The following is a 17,723-nucleotide window of genomic DNA, read 5'->3' as shown; positions in this document are numbered from 1 at the left end:
GAGGGAAAAGTGAGCTACATGGCGATGTGCATCTGTATGATCGAGTCGCTGATATCGGCAGCGGGTTTCTGCTGGATGATATTGCCTGTGTGGTACCTCTGTTTCGACGACAACGTTGATCTAATTCAATTGGGCATCACGCAAGGCGAGGTGAGCGCGCCTGCAGCGGTGATGCTATATGATCCAAGGTAACGTAGATTTCTCTAGGAAACTCGCCGGGGACGTAGCGTCTTGACCTTCAATTATCGTTGACCGTAGAGGCATGAGGACGGACACTCCGCAGATATGGAATGGTGTTCAGCGTTGTTGAATCTACGTCTTGTTAGTGCTTGGATGCAAGGGTTAGTACGTCCTCTGGGCTGAGGTGAGACCTTCGATCCGTTGAAGCGTGAGCATGAATTGCCACTGGGTTGGGTGAATGCTGTGGAAAAAGGACACTGTAAGGTAGCCTTTTGAACCGGGATGGGCGGGACGGCTGGAACTGAAGAGCTTTGCTTGCGATGATGTTGCCGGACGGTGCTAGGAGGATGTTGAGAACAACGTGGATGGAATAAGAAATGAATCGTGTTACACCGCTGAAGGAGGCGTGTAGCATGGTTGATCAGTTCTCCTGAAGATGGCAGCCGCGGCGTGCTTCGAGACGGAGTGAACTGCGAGAGCCAAACATAGGTTCATTTATGCATTGGTTCAAGGTCTTGCATGATAAGCCCGAACAAGAAGCTCAATCGTGCATTCATTCATCCTGCTTCCCAGCGTTATGTCCTCTGAATCACGGGCTCACCATCAGGCGTTTCCCAGCTCTTGTTGCAGCGATCCATTCTTGATCGTATCTTTCGTGATATCCTCACAAATCCCTAGGATCCATCCGTCTCCTCCTCCAACTCACACGACTCAACCTCACAGCCCTCGTCTGCATATCATGCCAGCGATACCACTAAGCGCCGACCGCCTCGGGCGCCTTCTTAGGGTCATACCCGTATTTATCCTTCAGCTGGTTCACGAGGGCAACGTATTTCTGCTCGGCGGATTGGGGGGTTACGCCTTCGTCGACGACTTTTTGCCAGGCCTTCTTTTTGGCTTTGCCCTGGTTGGGTGTTAGATCTGGGCTTTGATGATGGTGACTGCGGGGCTGGATGGAGGTGACGAGTGGGTGGATCGTAGGAGGTGCTTTGGCCGTCTCACTGCGCGTTGGGTATAGAGGAGGAGTGATCTTCTGCGGGATATGGACATACCTTCAAGTCAAATGTTCCTGGAGCAGGAGCTTTGTCAATTGGGGGGTCTTGTTGGGCCTGCTTGAAGTAGGCGTACATCTGGGAGATTTAGTCAGTACTGTAGCAGAAGACCTGAGCTTTCATCGCGTGCTGAATTGCTCAGAGAGTGACATACCTGCAGCAGCTCATCTTGCGATGGCTTCTGAGTCAACTGCTTCGATGCCTTGACGGCGTCTTGAAATGCTTGACCAGGCATGGCGGGGTTATGTTCAGTGAAATGTAGATCTCAAAGACGAATATGTGCACGGGACAAGACAGTATATACGAAGGGCAGAGTTATCCTGATATACACAACTGTCCTTAAGCCTGCGATCGGTTGGTCACGGTGTTGACTCTTGATTACTGCGTCTGATACTGAGTTCACGTGGCACGTAATTGTTGGAGCCGAAAATGACGTACAGCAGGATCATCCCACCAGAAAGCATGGCAAGAAGCAAAGTCCGAACTTGTGGGGTAGTACAAATGCGGTAGCAGCGGCAGGGATACGGTAGTGAGGCACTGCTCGGTACGTGGTTGACCATGATCAAGGTTATTCAACGGCGTTCGATATTCTGAACAACATGACGCGATCCGCGGTGCTACACTGTCCTGGCATCGTACGCACAAGGCGACAGATCCTTGAAGCGACATTGTGGCCTTGTATGTCGTATTTCGTAGATCGCAAGCAACCAGCATCGCCAGGAGACGTTCGGTCCGGGTACACCATGCCCTGCAGACCATGCCGCTCGTGGAGACCTTCTGTCTTCCAATACGCGCCAAAGATTGGGCTCGTATAAAGGTGAACGCTTCCATAAACTCCTGAAAATGCTCGCACGCTCGCCAAGAAAATGAGTGTTCAAATGTTCGCCCAACAGGTCTTACCAGTCGACTGCCCACCCGTTCCGTTCCAGAAATTCGCTGCAAGCATACTTTAGACCGACATTGCTGACGAGCTGGCTCTCCGTGAGCTTTTCTCTAGTCAATGGGTCCAGGTTACTTTGCTTCAAGTGTTGCAAAAGAACAACTCGCTCGTAGCTCACACCGCTCGGGGTAATCACTGGGTCGTGCATGACCTCGAAAGTGATTGGATCAATCATCCAGTCTGGTACTACTCGTTCTTGTGTATCTGGATTGTCGCTTCTGGCAAAGGCAGCTCTAATGTTGCGCCGCCGATCGTCTGCCTCCTGCTTCAACTGCTCAATCTCCTCGCCCCGTCCCATCTCTCCAATCTCATGCCACTCGTAGCGTTGCTCGACATATGCCAGGTCTCGCTCGAGTTGCTTGTCTAGCATAGTCTCGACAACAGCAAGTGTTTCATTCATCTCGCGCAAGCGCGCTGTTTCTTTTGCTTGCCAGACAGCCTGCTTTGCCCTCAACACGAACTGGCCTACCACTTCTGCTGAACTGTCCTTGGTCGCAAGACATATGCTGTAGGCTTTTAGAGCCTCATTGTGTGCCTCGCCTACATGCCTCAGATTCAGCAATGCTTGCGCCAGGTAGTAGTGCGCTTTCATAGATTTAGCATCGAGCTCGACCGCTTTCCTCGAATCTTGCTCTGTGCCTCGCCAGTCTGACAACCGTATGCGCGAAAGGGCGCGGTTCTGGAAGAGCTTTGGATCATTCGAGCGGACTGATATGGCTTGCGAATAGAAGTCTTCTGCTTCCTTATATTGGCCTGCTTTGAAATATTCATTGCCTTGCTCTTTGAGAGCAAATGCCATATTGACCCGGTCCTGTCTCCCCTTGTGTATGATTTGGGCAATGATGTAAACAACGGCAGAAGTTGAGAGCGCGACGTATAGTATGGTAGTGACCCTAGGGGTCATGAGCCGAGGTGGCGGTGGTGATCTTGGTGGTGATGTTATGTATCGAACGGGCTGCGGTCAGTAAGGCATTCAGGTATCAGTGAATTGGTGTGGGAGATCAGCACGGCACGCAAAGGCGAGGTGTAACTGTTGCAGTGCGGTGCATTGGTGGTTGCATATGGTGGCAGTGAATCGTCGGCAACTTCATTGGATATGTCAGCTTCCGGTACGCCAGAAAGTCATGGAGGGAAATGGACACAAGAAACAAAGAAGCGTTCGCCGGCTTTCACCGAGGCAGATTTGGCGTCTTGATCAACACATTAGCTGCAGGAAAATCTATGCCGGTCGCTTCCTTCGTCGAGCCCTGTTGGTGACTGGAATAGTGCAGCAGTTTGTTTGGGAAGGAACGATGGTAACAACCCCAATTGATGGAAGGGAAGGAGCAGCTGCGGCAGACGAGATATGACGAGTTCCCAATCAGGAAGGACAAGCGAAATTGGCTGAGCATGTCGCCGCCTTCGATTTCGCGTTTTCTTCCACGCTTGCTTCAGCCGTTCTGAATCAATACCATTCTTGAAGTCTGAGCCATCAGATATACTATGTCCATCAAGTGTTCATTTTCAAAATCTGGATCAGTTTTTACACAGCCTTTGCATCAAACTGCTCCTCGTAGTTGCTGATGTCCTTGACCTTATCAGCGGATGCACTGCTCTCGTCGAATCTCAGATCAACCCATTCCTGCACCAACTTCTTCGCCAGTTCAACACCAATTACTCGCTGACCGAAGCACAGGACCTGCGCGTTGTTCGACAATACTGATCGCTCGACGCTGTATGGGTCGTGTGCTGTCACTGCTCGGATACCAGCAACTTTGTTCGCTGAAATGGCAACTCCGAGACCGGTACCGCAGATGAGGAGGGCGCGATCGGCCTGAGTAGTAAGTATCAGTTTCTGATAAGGGGAGTGAGGGACGGGTATTCCTAGGTATCAGCTTACTTCTCCATTCTTGACCATGCGTGCAGCATCGACTGCTGAGTGAGGGTATGCCTTGCTGTCCTTTGCATCATTGACACCAACATCTAGGACCTCTTTCACGCCCTTGTGCTTCTGAAGTGTCTCTTTCAGGGCATCTTTGTACGCGAAGCCCGCATTGTCGCAACCGACAACGATTCGAAGTGGTGATTGGGAGCTCATGGTGTGTAGTGTTCTGATTGCCCCTACTGGTCTGCGGTTGTAGTATCTTCGTGTATAGTACTGATGTGTATACAGAAGAATGAAGTCGTTCTACAAGTCTTGGTGTGGGCAAAGTCTACTACCAATACAATTCTCGTTGAACACTCGTAGAATAAAATCGAATTCACCCTCCCACCACATGTTTGTCCTTCACGTGGAAATGCGATCGGCTCTTTCGCCGACGTCACAACCTTGAGATCCATAGGCTTCCCCAAATTTTTGTTGCGAGCGGCGGAAGTGCTCGAAGAGGAAATCCGGGCGTCGTCGAGGCGAGCCAGCCGTTCTATATATGTTCTATGGAGTATTGTACGGCGAGCACGGCCGATAATCACAGAGTCTTAGGTCGCTAGTAACATTCGATATCAGAGTGAAGGCTTCCTGAAATTGTCACACCTTCACTGACAAAGTTGACAGCTTGTCCCCACGACTATCAAAGCTCCACACAGCATATATACCTTTACGGCGCATGATATCCCGATGCTATGATTACATGAATACCAAATCATCCTCGACATATTCTGATACAAATCTACTGAGCACTGAGACACGCAGCGTAAGGAAAACGAACAACCTCTAATCCAAACACAATGGCAGCCTCGAACCAGCCAACCTATCCGCACCTCCCCCCAAAACTAATCCTAATGTCAACAAAAGCCTACTTCTCACCCGCCCACACAATCAACTACCTCAAATCCCTCCTCGACCCCTCCTCAGGTATAATCCCCCTCCCCACCTCCGACATCCTATTCGGCCTCATCCCGGACTTCCTCAGCATCCACCCCTGCGCCGCCATCCTCTCAGAGCACTCCCAATCGACATCAACGTCCTCGAAACACCCCCAACAATGGCCCCTCCACCTCGGCGCCCAAGACAGCTTCTGGGAGCCCACCTACGGCGCCTACACCGGCTGCACCGTCCCCGCCGCCCTCAAAACCCTCGGCATCACCATCGTCGAACTCGGCCACGCCGAACGCCGACGACTGCTATCCGAAACAGATGAAACAACAGCCAAGAAGGCAGCCGCAGCATCACAAACAGGTCTAATCCCGCTAGTCTGCATCGGTGAACTCAACGCACCAGATCTCCAGGGTCCAATGTCAATGGCCGTCGGCAACGCAATGAGCCAACTAATCCCTCAGATTACATCGTTGCTGTCTGCGATCCCGCTGCATGCACCGGTGATATTCGCGTATGAGCCTGTGTGGGCGATTGGGGCGGCGCAGCCGGCGGGTGTGGAGTTTGTTGGGCCAGTGGTGCAGGCGATACGACAGGTCGTGAGTGACTTTGAGAAGAAACAGGGGAGGACGGGGCAGACGAGGATTGTGTATGGGGGGAGTGCGGGGCCGGGGCTGTGGAGTGGGAGGACGAATGGGGGGAATGGGCTTGGGGAATGGGTTGATGGGATGTTTTTGGGGAGGTTTGCGCATAGGATTGAGGGGGTGAAGGATGTGGTTGATGAGGTTGTGGGGAGTATGGCTTGAGTGGGTTCGTTGCGAAGGCTAGAGGCCAAAGAACTATACTGAGATCAACAACTCAATAACGCTACTGGCTGATTTAAGGTGTTGAGCGTGCCAGGTTCTCGGAGGAGCGAACCGGTACGGGTGCTTGTCAACACAGGCAATGGGAAACGATCTCGAAGTTCCGGCCAGGAAGAGCCGGCAGTGTCAGCGGCTCCCCGGGCCTAGTACCATCTGTTGAGTCCAAAGTCATCGCTGAGCATTGCACGGGTGGCTGACGAGGAACGGGATTGCTGCAAAGCAATATAGAAATGGATCGATGTTCGTCTATGGTCTCACCACATCAATTCATGTTTGCGTCCAGCAGATGAAACAAAGGTCTTAGCATCGAGCAGATGAAGCGAAAACGCAGTTGCTAATAGAGAGTTCCGGTGGCATCTAGATCGAGATTGTCTCGATGCTCATAAATGAAGAGAACCGAGTTGTCCAAGAACTCCGCCAATTCTCTGCCAGTTCCGGATTATGTTGGCTGTCAAGAATTCCTCCAGAGCATGATCCCCGTTTGAGTCGAAGCATTCGTCCACGTGCAATGCAACGGAGTTAGTGCTTCTGCACACGCACTGGCCTCACGAAAGCGAAAGAGCATAAACACATTGGTGAGCAAATGCTTTGCCTTCCGCCTGCAGGTCGCGACCATTACGTGAGTGCGAGGAGAACGCTTAGTGCGCTATCGAGACCTACTGTACCGAACTCCGTACAGATCCCATCCACTACCGTATTCTAGCTTGAGCTGCGGAACCTCCTTACTTTTTTGAGTTCTCGAGGTCAACCACCGCAGCACTCTCAAACTTTCTCTGCAACCTCCACCTGATGAACGGTACCGCCCATCTTATCCTCACCAATCTTGTCCTTCACCTGCTCGTTAGCCACAGCCGCAACATCCAGTGTAGCCTCCTCGCCATCGAAATACTTCGCAATTTCCTCCATCGGCGTGTAGCGTGTTTCGATAAGGAAGCAGTAGATGATGAACACCTCAAACCCGAGGAAGACGCAATAGCAGATATAGTACTTCCACTTCAGGGCGTCAAGGGCGATGGCATTCACATATTGATTGAAGAACAGACTGGCGGTGACACAGAAATTGAGCCACGTGAAACCTTTGGCTCTGAGGCCGTAGGGGAGGATCTCGGTCGTGTAGGATGCCATGAGGCCGTTCCTGCGGTAAGTGTTAGTCGGACATGGTTTCGATTTCAGGTTCTGAAGGATTACTTACTTGAAGTCATAGAAGAAGCCGTATACAAAGATCATGAACACAAAACCGATGCCCAATGAATTCATGGGGGTTGCTGCGTATCGTGCAGCAATGATGGTCCAGATATTGAAAGCGACGAGTGTTCCAATGGTCGAGATGAGGTACATTGGTCTTCGTCCAATCTTGTCGACAAAGAACGACATGAATGTGTTGGTGAACAAGCTCCATGTTTTGAGGCCGCCGTTGATACCGAGCTGAGTGTCGGCAGAAGTGATCCCGATATCATTCATGACCTGCTTCATGAGTCGAGAGTTTGATGAATGTGGGCGAAGGAGAACTTACCTGATGCAGATAGTACGAGATCAGTCCGTTGCCTGACCATTGCGAGAAGAAGCCGAGTGCAGTGATGATACCAATTCGCTTTCTGTTGCCTTTCGTCTTGACTAAGTCGACCCAGGACGTTCTGCCGGCTTCTTGATCGAGTTTGATGGCCGCCACTATCTCACCATACTCGAGGAGGACGAGCTGATTGTCTCGGTCACCATCGCCGTGGTACTTGACCAGTATGTCTAGCGCTTCCTCTCGTCTGTCCTTGCTGATCAGCCATCGAGGGCTCTCGGGTGTGAAGAGAATAGTGATGGCAATTATAATCGAGAAGGTGCATTGCAATAGGGATGGCAGTCTCCATGACCAATCGCTCTGCTGTCGTCAGCCATGCCAGGTTCACTAGCATATCAGATTGTGCCTACCGGTATCTGAAGCGTCGCATATGTGACCCACGAAGCAATGAATGCACCGGAATGGTAAGAAGCGCCGCTAAGCGTTACCAGAATAGCCCGATCCTGTGGATGCGCCAACTCAGCAATCAACAGCGGTGCCGCACCAAGCACGATACAATCCCCAAAACCGATCAGTAGGCGGCTTGCGATGAACATGCCAAAGTTCCGGGCGCCAGCTTGCAGACCCACGCCGAGCAACATGATCATTGATCCGATGAGGATACCAGACCGTCGGCCCGCCCAATCGATCAGATATGGGACGAAAAACAAGCCGATCAACGAGCCAAGGCTCATTGAAGCGTTGAAGAGCCCTAAGATGGAGCCCTTGGGGTGATCGAAGTACTCTTGCCAGTAAGTCAAGCTCTGGAGACCGTTCATCATTGAACCATCGAAGCCATTAGCGGTGTTCGTCGTGATCATGATGACGATGAGGATATAGAGCTTCCTCATGTTGCTGCACTGCCACCACTTCACTCGTTGCATGGTGTGCCCTGCGAAGAAGAATGTGCCTTTCGGTGGCTTGACTGGCTTGAGAGCCTGGCTATGCCTTGGTCGGCGCATTACGGCAGGTGTCTGATGGGTCGTTCGTGGGATGGTTCAGCAGCGCGGCAATGCGGTGGTAGACAGCAGGATCAGGCAGGCTTTGTCGAAGTATTATAGACATGATGCTTCGGTGAAGGTCGCGGAGTCTTCAGGCTAAATGCTTCTTATTCTGCAGACCGAGAAGACGGCTAGAACATCTAGACCTGCCAACCTCGACGCGACATCTCGGCACCTCAAGGGTTCGATATCAACTTTAGTTACCCCAGATGCGGCCGCCATCAGGTGACACGCCAGCGTCAGAACCTTTCCGCCTTGTTAACGTTTAGCATCGTGGTTCGGTAGATTCGAGCATCACTCTGAGTGATATTTCGGGATAAGGAATCCTCAAGTTCAGCATCATGTGTCCTGAAGCCGACCATTACCAAAACAATTGGCACAGATGCAGAAGCCGGTGTTGAGCTGGAAGCGAGCTTGAAGCTAACCCTATCAAGAAAAGTGTCTCGTGGCAGTGGAGTTGGCATGCACGGCAGATCTGGGGTCGAAGCTGGGGTATCTCCCCACCGGCTTGAGCTCACCCTCACGTGCCTTCGCAAGTGTACACACAGTTGCACCTCGAAGCGAAGGTCTCCGGAGGGGATGAGAAGATACCTTGGCAGTGGCTTGCCAAGCCGCATCGATCGATGTTTTAGGCTGAATTGGGGTCACCAGCTCTCACGATTAGCAACCTTACGCTTACCGTATCCTTTTGATACCATGGGGACGTGCTGACTCGAGCTACGAGTATTCGCCTGAGAGGCAACAGCTTGCCCACCGGAACTTGTCTGCTGCCGAGACCTATTCTAACCTCGGTTTGACCCCAGGAGAATGTGCAAATAACGTCAGCAAACTGCTCAACACCGGAGACACGTGCCTTGAGTGGTACTAGCTGCAACGTACACTCACAAAGAGCAAGCCCATGGCCAATACATTCACCTTCCATAAGACACGACCTTGTGCCGAGTGACAAAATGTCGTCCTCGGCCACTAACCCCATCGTTCCAGGCTTCGCTCCAGACCCGTCTGTAGCTCTGATAGACGGTGTCTTCTTCCTGGTCAATTCGTCCTTCCACGTCTTCCCGGGCCTGCCGATATATGCGTCGAGGAATCTCACAGACTGGACTCATATCGGCAATGCCTTCAATCGTCAATCACAACTGTCTCTCCAATTCTCGGACACCAAGATACACCCGCAGGCCGATGGTACGACCATGCTCGCGACGGGTGGACTCTTCGCCCCAACGATCCGATACCACATAGCAATAGGCACAACTTATGTGATCTGCACCAACGTGGTATATCCGGAAGATGGCGGTGACGATATATGCCAGAACTTCATCGTATCCACCAAGGACATCTGGTCAGACGTCTGGTCGGATCCAGTATCATTTGACTTCAGGGGCATTGACCCTTCGATATTCTGGGATGACGATGGTAAAGCCTATATCTGTGGCTCTGCTGCACCAGGACCTATGACGAAGATCCACCTGTTTGAAGTCGACCTCAGTACTGGGCAGAAATTGTCCGAGGAAGTGAAAGTCTGGGATGGGACTGGTGGCATATATCCTGAGGGACCTCACTTGTACAAGCAGGGTCAATGGTACTACTTGTTGATTTCTGAGGGTGGAACGTGGAAAGGCCACATGATCACGGTCGCACGGGCCGAGAACATCTGGGGACCATATGAGGAACACAAGGATAATCCGATCCTGACCGCCAAAGGTACCGATGCGTATGTGCAATGTACTGGTCATTGTGACATCTTTCGAGACCAGCAGAGCCATTGGTGGGGCGTGTGTCTGGGGATCCGGATGCGTGGCGAAAAGTGTATCATGGGTCGAGAGTCTTTTCTTCTGGCGGGTGAATGGCCTGAGGGTCGATGGCCGAGCCTACAACATGTCACACCTGAAGTGCGGGATAGAAGGCTTCAGCTCGTCGTTCAAGGCCCGCCAATCATGCCAAGGCATGATGCAGACTTGTTGTATCTGCGGAATGCAGACCTCGCAAAGCACAAGTTGCAAGGTTCAACAATCACACTTGCAGCAAGCCGGGCTGATATATCTCAATGGTCGGAACCCGTGACATTCATTGGCAAGAGGCAGCGAAGCCTGAGTGGTGTCTCGACGGTAACGATGGAAGTACCGCAGCAAGCTACATCGTTCAAGGCTGGCTTAGTCCATTACAAAGACGAACATCGCTATGCCCGGATGTTCTTCGACTCAGAGGCGTGTGAATTTGTCTTTGAGCTAGTCAACAAGGCGAAATCTATCGCGAGGTCGGAGAGGCGCAAGGCTGGCAATGTCGACCTCAATGTGAGGTTCAAAGTAACGTATACGGAACAGGAGCTGAACTTTGCATATACGCTTGGAGGCGAAGAAGTCTCGCTTGGTCCAGTTGACACAGCTGAGCTCTCCGGATCTGACTTCGTGGGACCCATCATCGGCATTCAGCTTGTCTCTGATGATAGTAGCTGCGAGGTCGTCTTCCATGACCTCCACGTAGAATAATGTTCATTCTTTGCATAATGTGATGTATCCCTTACGCATCCTCAAAACCTGCCTGCCCTTAGGTACAAGACTCTTGCTAGGACGAAGAATCCACTGATGCGAATATACCGTCTGTGTCGTATCCATCCCCGTAGATCTCCTCGTCATCCTCGTGCAGGTTGTCCTCCTCATCGTTCTCATCATCGTCTGCGTTCTCATCTTCCTCGTCCTCGTCGTTGCCATCAGATCCTCCGTCACCCCCACCCGGCCCATTCGCCGACACACAGTCACACTGTCTCACACCCTTCTCGCAGACGGAGCAAACCTCGAAGCCACAATCGCAGTACAGCCATCTGCTGTTCAAATCCCGCCACCACATTCGCCAACCACAGACACACCTCAATCGACATCGTCCATGATCCATGCTGGAGTCCGGCTGCTCGCATCGAAAACAAGTCTGCTCAGCGCATCTTGGCCAGGTGATCATACTTCTACCGTTCTCGACGCTGATGATGATGGCTTGGCGAATGGCGGAGCTGACTGTGGAACGGACGGTAGGATCGACGTCCGGGATAGTAGGATGTCCGCAATGACCGCATCGGAGAGCGACAGGGCCTCGTCGATTGATGCTCCATCTTCCGTGGATGGTTTGGGTCGGGTTTGGTATGAAATTGCGGCCGAAGGCTCGGAGGACACGCGGGAGGGAGACTTCGAGTTGGCAGTCGCAGCGGGGCGGGAATTGGCTTCTGTCGCCGCAGGCTCTGGTGAACAGCTCGACGAGGCAGGATCGGTGGCAGACACATTGATTGCAGGAGTGGACGTGATGCAGAGCGTCCTGGTAGAGTGCTCGCAAGCCACATACTATACAGGCTATCCTTTGTTAATGAATTGAAGTTCAACTGAGACGACCACCACTTACTGTATGGTGGGATTCTGAAAGACATGGTTGCTGTAGTGTCGACAATGAGTTCTGTTTGTGCGCGTGTTTTTGCTTGTCGGACAGAAAATTGTCTTAGTAATGTGGTGTAGCCTTCCGCCAGTGCAGTATCCGCGATAATTTTGACCTCCCCATTCGCAGACGCCAAGGCTCTGTTCACTGTTCCGAGCAGGCAGTCTTGGAGGGCGGGATCACCAGGGTCCGACCGCCGCGCATGCTATCGCCGGCTCCTGGCTCACCATAAGAGGCGGGACAGAAGCACTGCTGTATGCTAATCGTCCTCAGTACCTGGTTGCCTTCTGCATTCCGAAAGACAGCAGCATCAAGAACGTATACGTTATGAGCAGAATATGTTCCCAGCCTCAACCATGGCCAGCCCGAAGCAAGAAATCACCTGCGATCACATCACCTCCGATCAACACCACCACGCTCTGCTGTCTCCTTCCTCTTTCGATTGAGCTTGTCGATAGCCCTCAAGCTCTGTTGTTGACCGAATCGAGTCTAGCCAGAGCAACCATAACTCAGCATGGCGGAGCAAAGTTCGCATAGGTTCTCTTCTGTTCCTTCCCATCATCCTCGACAGCAATCACTATAGTCCAGCTTCTAGTGTACAATAACTTCGGCGCCATTCGATCTCTCGCCAGGCTTGATGAATACAGCCTGACTACTCTCCAACACTTGAGAAGCAGGGAAATGCCTCGAAAGGACAAGAACAGAAGCTCAGCACGCAGAGCCATACCCACTTCCTCAACCACCCCACTACGACAAGGTAGACTTCGCGCACCTGCATCTTAGAGGCTTGTCATAACAGCACACCGACCAGGCAGTCAGCAGCATGAGCCTACGAAACTGGAATATGCCAAAACAGTCAGCCAGGTCGACAAGCAAGACATGCCACAAGACTGCGATCGTGGCGGTGACCAGCTCCTGTGCCCGTGTCAAGTAGGGACTCGTGATCAGCCATGTCAAACATTCATCGCTGGTAAGGCTTGATGCATGCCCCTCCGACACTCATTCTTGCCCAGAAGGTGTCCGATATGGCTCTTGCTGCATAAACAATCCCGCTGAAGATGAATAGCACCAAACAACATCCTTGATGACGAGGTTCCCCGAGCCCACATTTCTCCAGCCATAATCGAGACTGACGTGCGACTTCCCATGCTTGTACGAAGCCTTTTAGGAAGTCAGAGATGGAAGATTGGTGCAACTAGTCTGCCGCCGGTTCATGGCGATGTTCGTTTAGCCTTCGACTTCTGCAACTCGAGCAAGGTCTGGCAGCCTTATAACATGCTGACGCCGTGGTCCGATGGGCGATGAGCCAATGCTTGGACTTGTCTGTCGAGGCATGATCATGTGCAAGTAGACCGAATAACTCGGGACGCTAGGTGAAACAAGGTGCTTGTGTTGAAGGCGCGGGGCTTGGACGTCTATGGTGAGACCACCCTTCACCCGGAGTGTTTTCAAAGAATGCCAATATGCTCGGACATCGGATGTGAGAAGGTGAGGGCCATCGTGGTCGACCCTTTTCTCGGCCCACGTAGCCGAGCGAGAGACAAGCGTCGAGCCTCGAAAGAGCACGAAATTGAGACTGAGACCTGGCGGTTGCGAGGCATGCTTGCAATACCTTCGTGCCTGCCAGCAGCGAGCCTACGCTCGAGAATTGTTGTCTAGGCTCACGGACGCTTCGTGCAATCTTTCTGGACTTTGCACTTGATGATGTGAGATTGACCAGGTTCGTCTCCGGTCAATGTGTGGCCTCGGGCCACAGCCTTTAGCAGATGCTCATCTCTTCATATGCCTCTTGTGTGTCGGTCATACTCCAGCCCTGACGGCTAGTGGCTACGGTCCCGAGTCTGAGTATATCATCTTGCTGGCTGTAGGTTTGGCAAGGTTGACCGCAGCTGTTGCAGGAAATGGAGGAGTCACTGTATCTAGCTCAATCGTGCATTGGCCCAAGCTCTGTTCCAGCCACTTGTCCATGGTTCTTGCCGTTGACGCAATGAAATCGCCGTTGATACTGGACCGCGTGGATCCTGCCGGTGTCCAGACCAATGTCCTAGCCGCTATTGATGTGTCGAGTCTTTCCAGAAGTCCATGGTCATCGGTCATCGTTGTTATGGGTATATTCCCACCATCATGCCCTGGTCAATTCTGGAGCCCAGCTTGCACGCCGTAATGGTGGACTTAATGTTCCTGCTCGATTCGAAAGGTCGGGACGTTGCTGAACAGCTCACTGGCAAGCATGGTACTGCGTATCTCGCGCTCGGCTTGCCGGAATGCGCTGCGGTTCTGGGTGAGAATTGAGCACGCCATCGCAGACTCCTTCGTCTTTAAACATTGAATATGCGTTTGGGAGCGGCGATGATTTACTTTGTTGATGACATGGCTACCATGATAGCAACATTGGAAAATGCTCAGTTGTGGTGGCTCCTTTCAAACGGCCGGAAGGCACCTGCCGCGCCTGCGGTAGACGACCGAGGCTTGGCGTTGATGAAAGGGAGATTTGAGAACAGGAGAAGCGTGGTCTAACTGTGTATAATTACAGTTCATCCTATTCTCCACACGCGACAGGCTTAAACGATGCAGAGTAGCTGTTGAGGCGATTGCTTCAGAGTGATGTGCAATGACAACGGCCTGAGATGTCGGCAGCAGCCCCACCGAGAGTGCCCAAGACTGCGCGAAGATATCGACGCGAAACATGATTGACTGACTATTCAATGAGTGTTTAGCTTGATACAGATACACAGATGTGTCCAGTACGTTGCCGGCAAAACGTAAGTCAATGGTTGGCGGCATTCCACGTTTCAAATCAGCTCGCTGAATCTCACGGTCGCAGCGGTCTATCCCTACTACAACCCCGTCAGTAAAGATAGACGACCCATTTGCTTCTTGGTCGGAAGCCCAAGTAGTAGCAGGCGGCGGCATTGAGACAAAACGAGCCCTCTACGTCGCTACGTCGGGCTCTCTCGCAGGTCATGCAACTGCTTGTGCAGTATCTACCTCTTCTTGAGCTTCGCATACGCCACATCAACATCTGCATAAGAGCAATAGTCGGCACTCCTTATACGCCCTCTGAACATGGTTTGGTAACTATAGCTGCATCATCGGACTGTTTCATGTTGTCACGAGCTGTGTCTACCACTACCGACGGAGCAGTAGCACACTAAACACCTATGTAGTCCATCTACTGCTAGCTACCACCGCTCTTACACCACACGAAAACCATGCTGGGATGCATGGGTATCTTCCAAGACGATCGTTGACCACAACACTGCGTCTAGCTGCAACCAACATAGAAATAAAGAAGCATTGGATGTCGAGGAGATATCCGTCCGCAGGGTAAGAATGCTAGGCGCGGTTCGCAGCTGGTCGATGTCATGTTCTGCTACACTCGTTCCAGATCTGCGCGTGTAATGCTATTGTCATAGGTTTGTGAAAAAAAATAAGGAGCTGACACAGGAACGAAAAATGGCTACACTGACGAATGAGTAACAGGAAGCAAAGAGAGCAAAGAAAACCCGCGAACGGTCAGGTCATGGTATACTATCCAGAACCACTGACCATCGTGATCAATGGTCATACTACATATGTCGACTCGATCGCCGCTCAAGTCACGTCAAGGAATGCTTTGGCATTGCGTGTCCGACTCTGATGGCGCTCGAGGTTTGCTTTCCACGGTTACAATCCATATCGCGATGTTCTTTCTATTGGATTACGCCTCCTTGGTAAGCGTTCGAGAGCCCAGACAGAGGCCGTGATTTCTTGCAGGTGGATGTACCTTCCTCATGATTCACCGTGCTTTCCTGTAGGACGGTGTGTCTTCCTGGGTATTGGGTCGTGCCTGTCAAGTGCTTGATCGTGCCTTCCATGGCTACTGGTCCCGATCGTAGCTTCCCGTGTACTCAGGCCGGTCACGCCTTCTTCCTTGCCAAATTGGTCGTGTTCTGTCACGCGCTCGTTCGCAAACGCAAGCAAAAAGCACGGTATTTCGAGCTGTAATCCCTGGCTGGTGAAGGCGTTCGAGGTCAATGTGGGCGGCGCTTAGTAGACTGAATACGACCTTAAGAGCCTTCCTTAGCTGATCGTCCCATCCTTGTAGTGAAGTACTATTGCACTTGACGCTTGGGTACAGTGCCTTGTGGTTGTCCTGTTTGTATAGGACCCTCATAGTTCGAGCATTGCGCATTCCACATGGAAAGGTCATACCGAGTCCGAGCGCGTTGTGTCGCTGTCGTCTGAGTGCTGATGAGCATGAAAACGAGTGAGCCGTAACATCGCTTATGCCGGCTAGTGGTAACCCCCTGAGTTTCGCCACTTTGTCGCTTCGTGGTTGTCTTTCCATTCCGCAATAGACGAGAAACCATGTTTTATCATGTAATGCACAGCGTATGCTAGGGCTCTTTCCATGAGAGGCAATCGAGGCGTTGATTGCCAGCCCACAGGGACTCGCAACCAGATGGCGATTGACACCCCTTGATTATTGTGGCATGACAGATATTCGCTAGTCCAGTCCAGATTCTGCATCGAGCACCACTCAAGCCTTGAGTGGTTGGCCACCTCGTAGACGCCCAATGTCCGAAGTTGCGGAAAGCGTGAGCACTTCCGTGCAAGAATGTTGGTCATCCAGCTCATTGACTCTTGCTTTTCGTGTTCATCGCCAGGCACGTTCTCTAGCCAGAAGTCATTCCACGCGGTCTCTTTCTCTTCGTCCCAGTCCTTCTCCAGATAACCGTCTAGAAGATCGACTGTGTCTGCTACGTCGTCTGTGGCGTAGAATAGTCCTTAGGCTCCGTCGAACTTGATGTGTAGTTCTTCGATCGATTGCGGAAGGAGCTTCCAGACATGTTGTGTGCCTGGGTCCTCTGCGGTTTGGTAACCTTGAAATAAGAATGTGCTTGACATCTCGATGTACCTCAGCTTCGAGAAGTTCGACAAATCCAGGCACGAGTCATCATGTGTGAGCATGAGAGTTTCAAGATTCCTTCTTATGTAGAGATACTGAAGCGTGTCTCGCCCACACTCCAACGTCTCTCCCGTTCTCGAAGGCTGCATCTTGGCTCGGTCGAAAAGGTCCAACACCTGTTCAACCTCCCAGTCTGGAGCTGACATGGAGTACGAAACCGTCTCTTCCTGCGTCGGTGCATCAGTCAGCAATGCTGGTATCGTGAGATGCGTCAGATTGGGCGTCTGGCTCAGCGTCTCGTGCAAAACCTGTTCGGTAAGGAAATCTCCCCATAACTCCAGTTCTCGCACTGATTTGAATCGCTGTGACCGTGTCTTGAAGCTGATAGCTTCAAGCAATGACCCGATGTCCGATGCGAGCTCCGATGCGAGCTGGGTCGCTATCGCGTCATTCTTTTCGTTCTTTTTTGCAAGGGACACCTGTCTTTGGTGTCCAGAGCCTGCATACCATCGTTCTTCGGATCCCACAGAATCCTCGCTCGGGAATGTACCTGCTTCCGCAATGTTGTGAGCCTCTGTGTCTGTAGCTACGGACAACTGAGACACGTCGAGCCCCGATGCAAGACCAGTAGCCGAAGCGCTTTCGAAATCATCCAGTGCAGTACAAAGGACATCATTCTCAAACGTCGAAATCTTGCACGCGCGTCAGAGAGGGTTGGGATCGTCCCAAGTTGTATCCTTCTAAGAGAATTCGACTTGCTCAGCAGATGCAAACTCAAGGCAAGCAGACTATCATGCAGATCGCGCTCCCAGATCACCTGTAGCTCGCAAACACGATTGATATTGCGCGGGTTCTGTTGGCAAGAACGGATGAAGCGCAGAAACCTCAAGTATAGTTCAGGTACGGGGTTAGGTCCATCATCGTCGTCAATTGGCGTAGCCTCGAGTTTCATGTATCTCCACAACTCGTCTTGTGCAATTGCTGCCATACGCTTGCATGTCAACGCCAGATTGCATAGGGTTCTGCGCCGGTTGGAAGGAAC

The 17,723-nt window shown here is 51.9% G+C and overlaps 8 protein-coding genes across 8 annotated transcripts; 2 read left to right on the top strand and 6 right to left on the bottom strand.

Moving 5' to 3' along the window:
- Positions 1–934: 934 nt before the first annotated feature.
- On the bottom strand, positions 935–1,467 carry ACB1 (acyl-CoA-binding protein (ACBP)/diazepam binding inhibitor (DBI)/endozepine (EP); the record flags this gene model as incomplete). Its single annotated transcript, XM_064876490.1, has 3 exons — positions 935–1,084; positions 1,233–1,310; positions 1,387–1,467. 3 exons carry the CDS (start codon positions 1,465–1,467, stop codon positions 935–937), a joined length of 309 nt encoding a protein of 102 aa, XP_064727797.1.
- A 661-nt stretch (positions 1,468–2,128) lies between these two features.
- Positions 2,129–2,971, bottom strand: PMZ80_008086 (uncharacterized protein; the record flags this gene model as incomplete). Its single annotated transcript, XM_064876489.1, has 1 exon — positions 2,129–2,971. One exon carries the CDS (start codon positions 2,969–2,971, stop codon positions 2,129–2,131), a length of 843 nt encoding a protein of 280 aa, XP_064727796.1.
- Positions 2,972–3,694: 723 nt separating this feature from the next.
- PMZ80_008085 (uncharacterized protein) lies at positions 3,695–4,249 on the bottom strand (the record flags this gene model as incomplete). Its single annotated transcript, XM_064876488.1, has 2 exons — positions 3,695–3,985; positions 4,052–4,249. 2 exons carry the CDS (start codon positions 4,247–4,249, stop codon positions 3,695–3,697), a joined length of 489 nt encoding a protein of 162 aa, XP_064727795.1.
- A 626-nt stretch (positions 4,250–4,875) lies between these two features.
- Positions 4,876–5,769, top strand: PMZ80_008084 (uncharacterized protein; the record flags this gene model as incomplete). Its single annotated transcript, XM_064876487.1, has 1 exon — positions 4,876–5,769. One exon carries the CDS (start codon positions 4,876–4,878, stop codon positions 5,767–5,769), a length of 894 nt encoding a protein of 297 aa, XP_064727794.1.
- Positions 5,770–6,588: 819 nt separating this feature from the next.
- Positions 6,589–8,337, bottom strand: PMZ80_008083 (uncharacterized protein; the record flags this gene model as incomplete). Its single annotated transcript, XM_064876486.1, has 4 exons — positions 6,589–6,961; positions 7,019–7,290; positions 7,340–7,696; positions 7,747–8,337. The coding sequence occupies 4 exons, from the start codon at positions 8,335–8,337 to the stop codon at positions 6,589–6,591; spliced, it is 1,593 nt and encodes a 530-aa protein (XP_064727793.1).
- Positions 8,338–9,326: 989 nt separating this feature from the next.
- Positions 9,327–10,862, top strand: PMZ80_008082 (uncharacterized protein; the record flags this gene model as incomplete). The annotated part of the gene is made up of 1 exon (XM_064876485.1): positions 9,327–10,862. The coding sequence occupies one exon, from the start codon at positions 9,327–9,329 to the stop codon at positions 10,860–10,862; it is 1,536 nt and encodes a 511-aa protein (XP_064727792.1).
- A 76-nt stretch (positions 10,863–10,938) lies between these two features.
- On the bottom strand, positions 10,939–11,258 carry PMZ80_008081 (uncharacterized protein; the record flags this gene model as incomplete). The annotated part of the gene is made up of 2 exons (XM_064876484.1): positions 10,939–11,133; positions 11,250–11,258. 2 exons carry the CDS (start codon positions 11,256–11,258, stop codon positions 10,939–10,941), a joined length of 204 nt encoding a protein of 67 aa, XP_064727791.1.
- Positions 11,259–16,560: 5,302 nt separating this feature from the next.
- On the bottom strand, positions 16,561–17,476 carry PMZ80_008080 (uncharacterized protein; the record flags this gene model as incomplete). Its single annotated transcript, XM_064876483.1, has 2 exons — positions 16,561–17,373; positions 17,471–17,476. The coding sequence occupies 2 exons, from the start codon at positions 17,474–17,476 to the stop codon at positions 16,561–16,563; spliced, it is 819 nt and encodes a 272-aa protein (XP_064727790.1).
- Positions 17,477–17,723: the final 247 nt, after the last annotated feature.

Source organism: Knufia obscura (genome assembly GCF_036327395.1).
Source record: "Knufia obscura strain CCFEE 5817 isolate CBS 148926 chromosome Unknown scaffold_10, whole genome shotgun sequence".
Classification (NCBI taxonomy): Eukaryota; Fungi; Ascomycota; class Eurotiomycetes; order Chaetothyriales; family Trichomeriaceae; genus Knufia; species Knufia obscura.
This window is presented reverse-complemented; position numbering and strand designations above follow the sequence as displayed.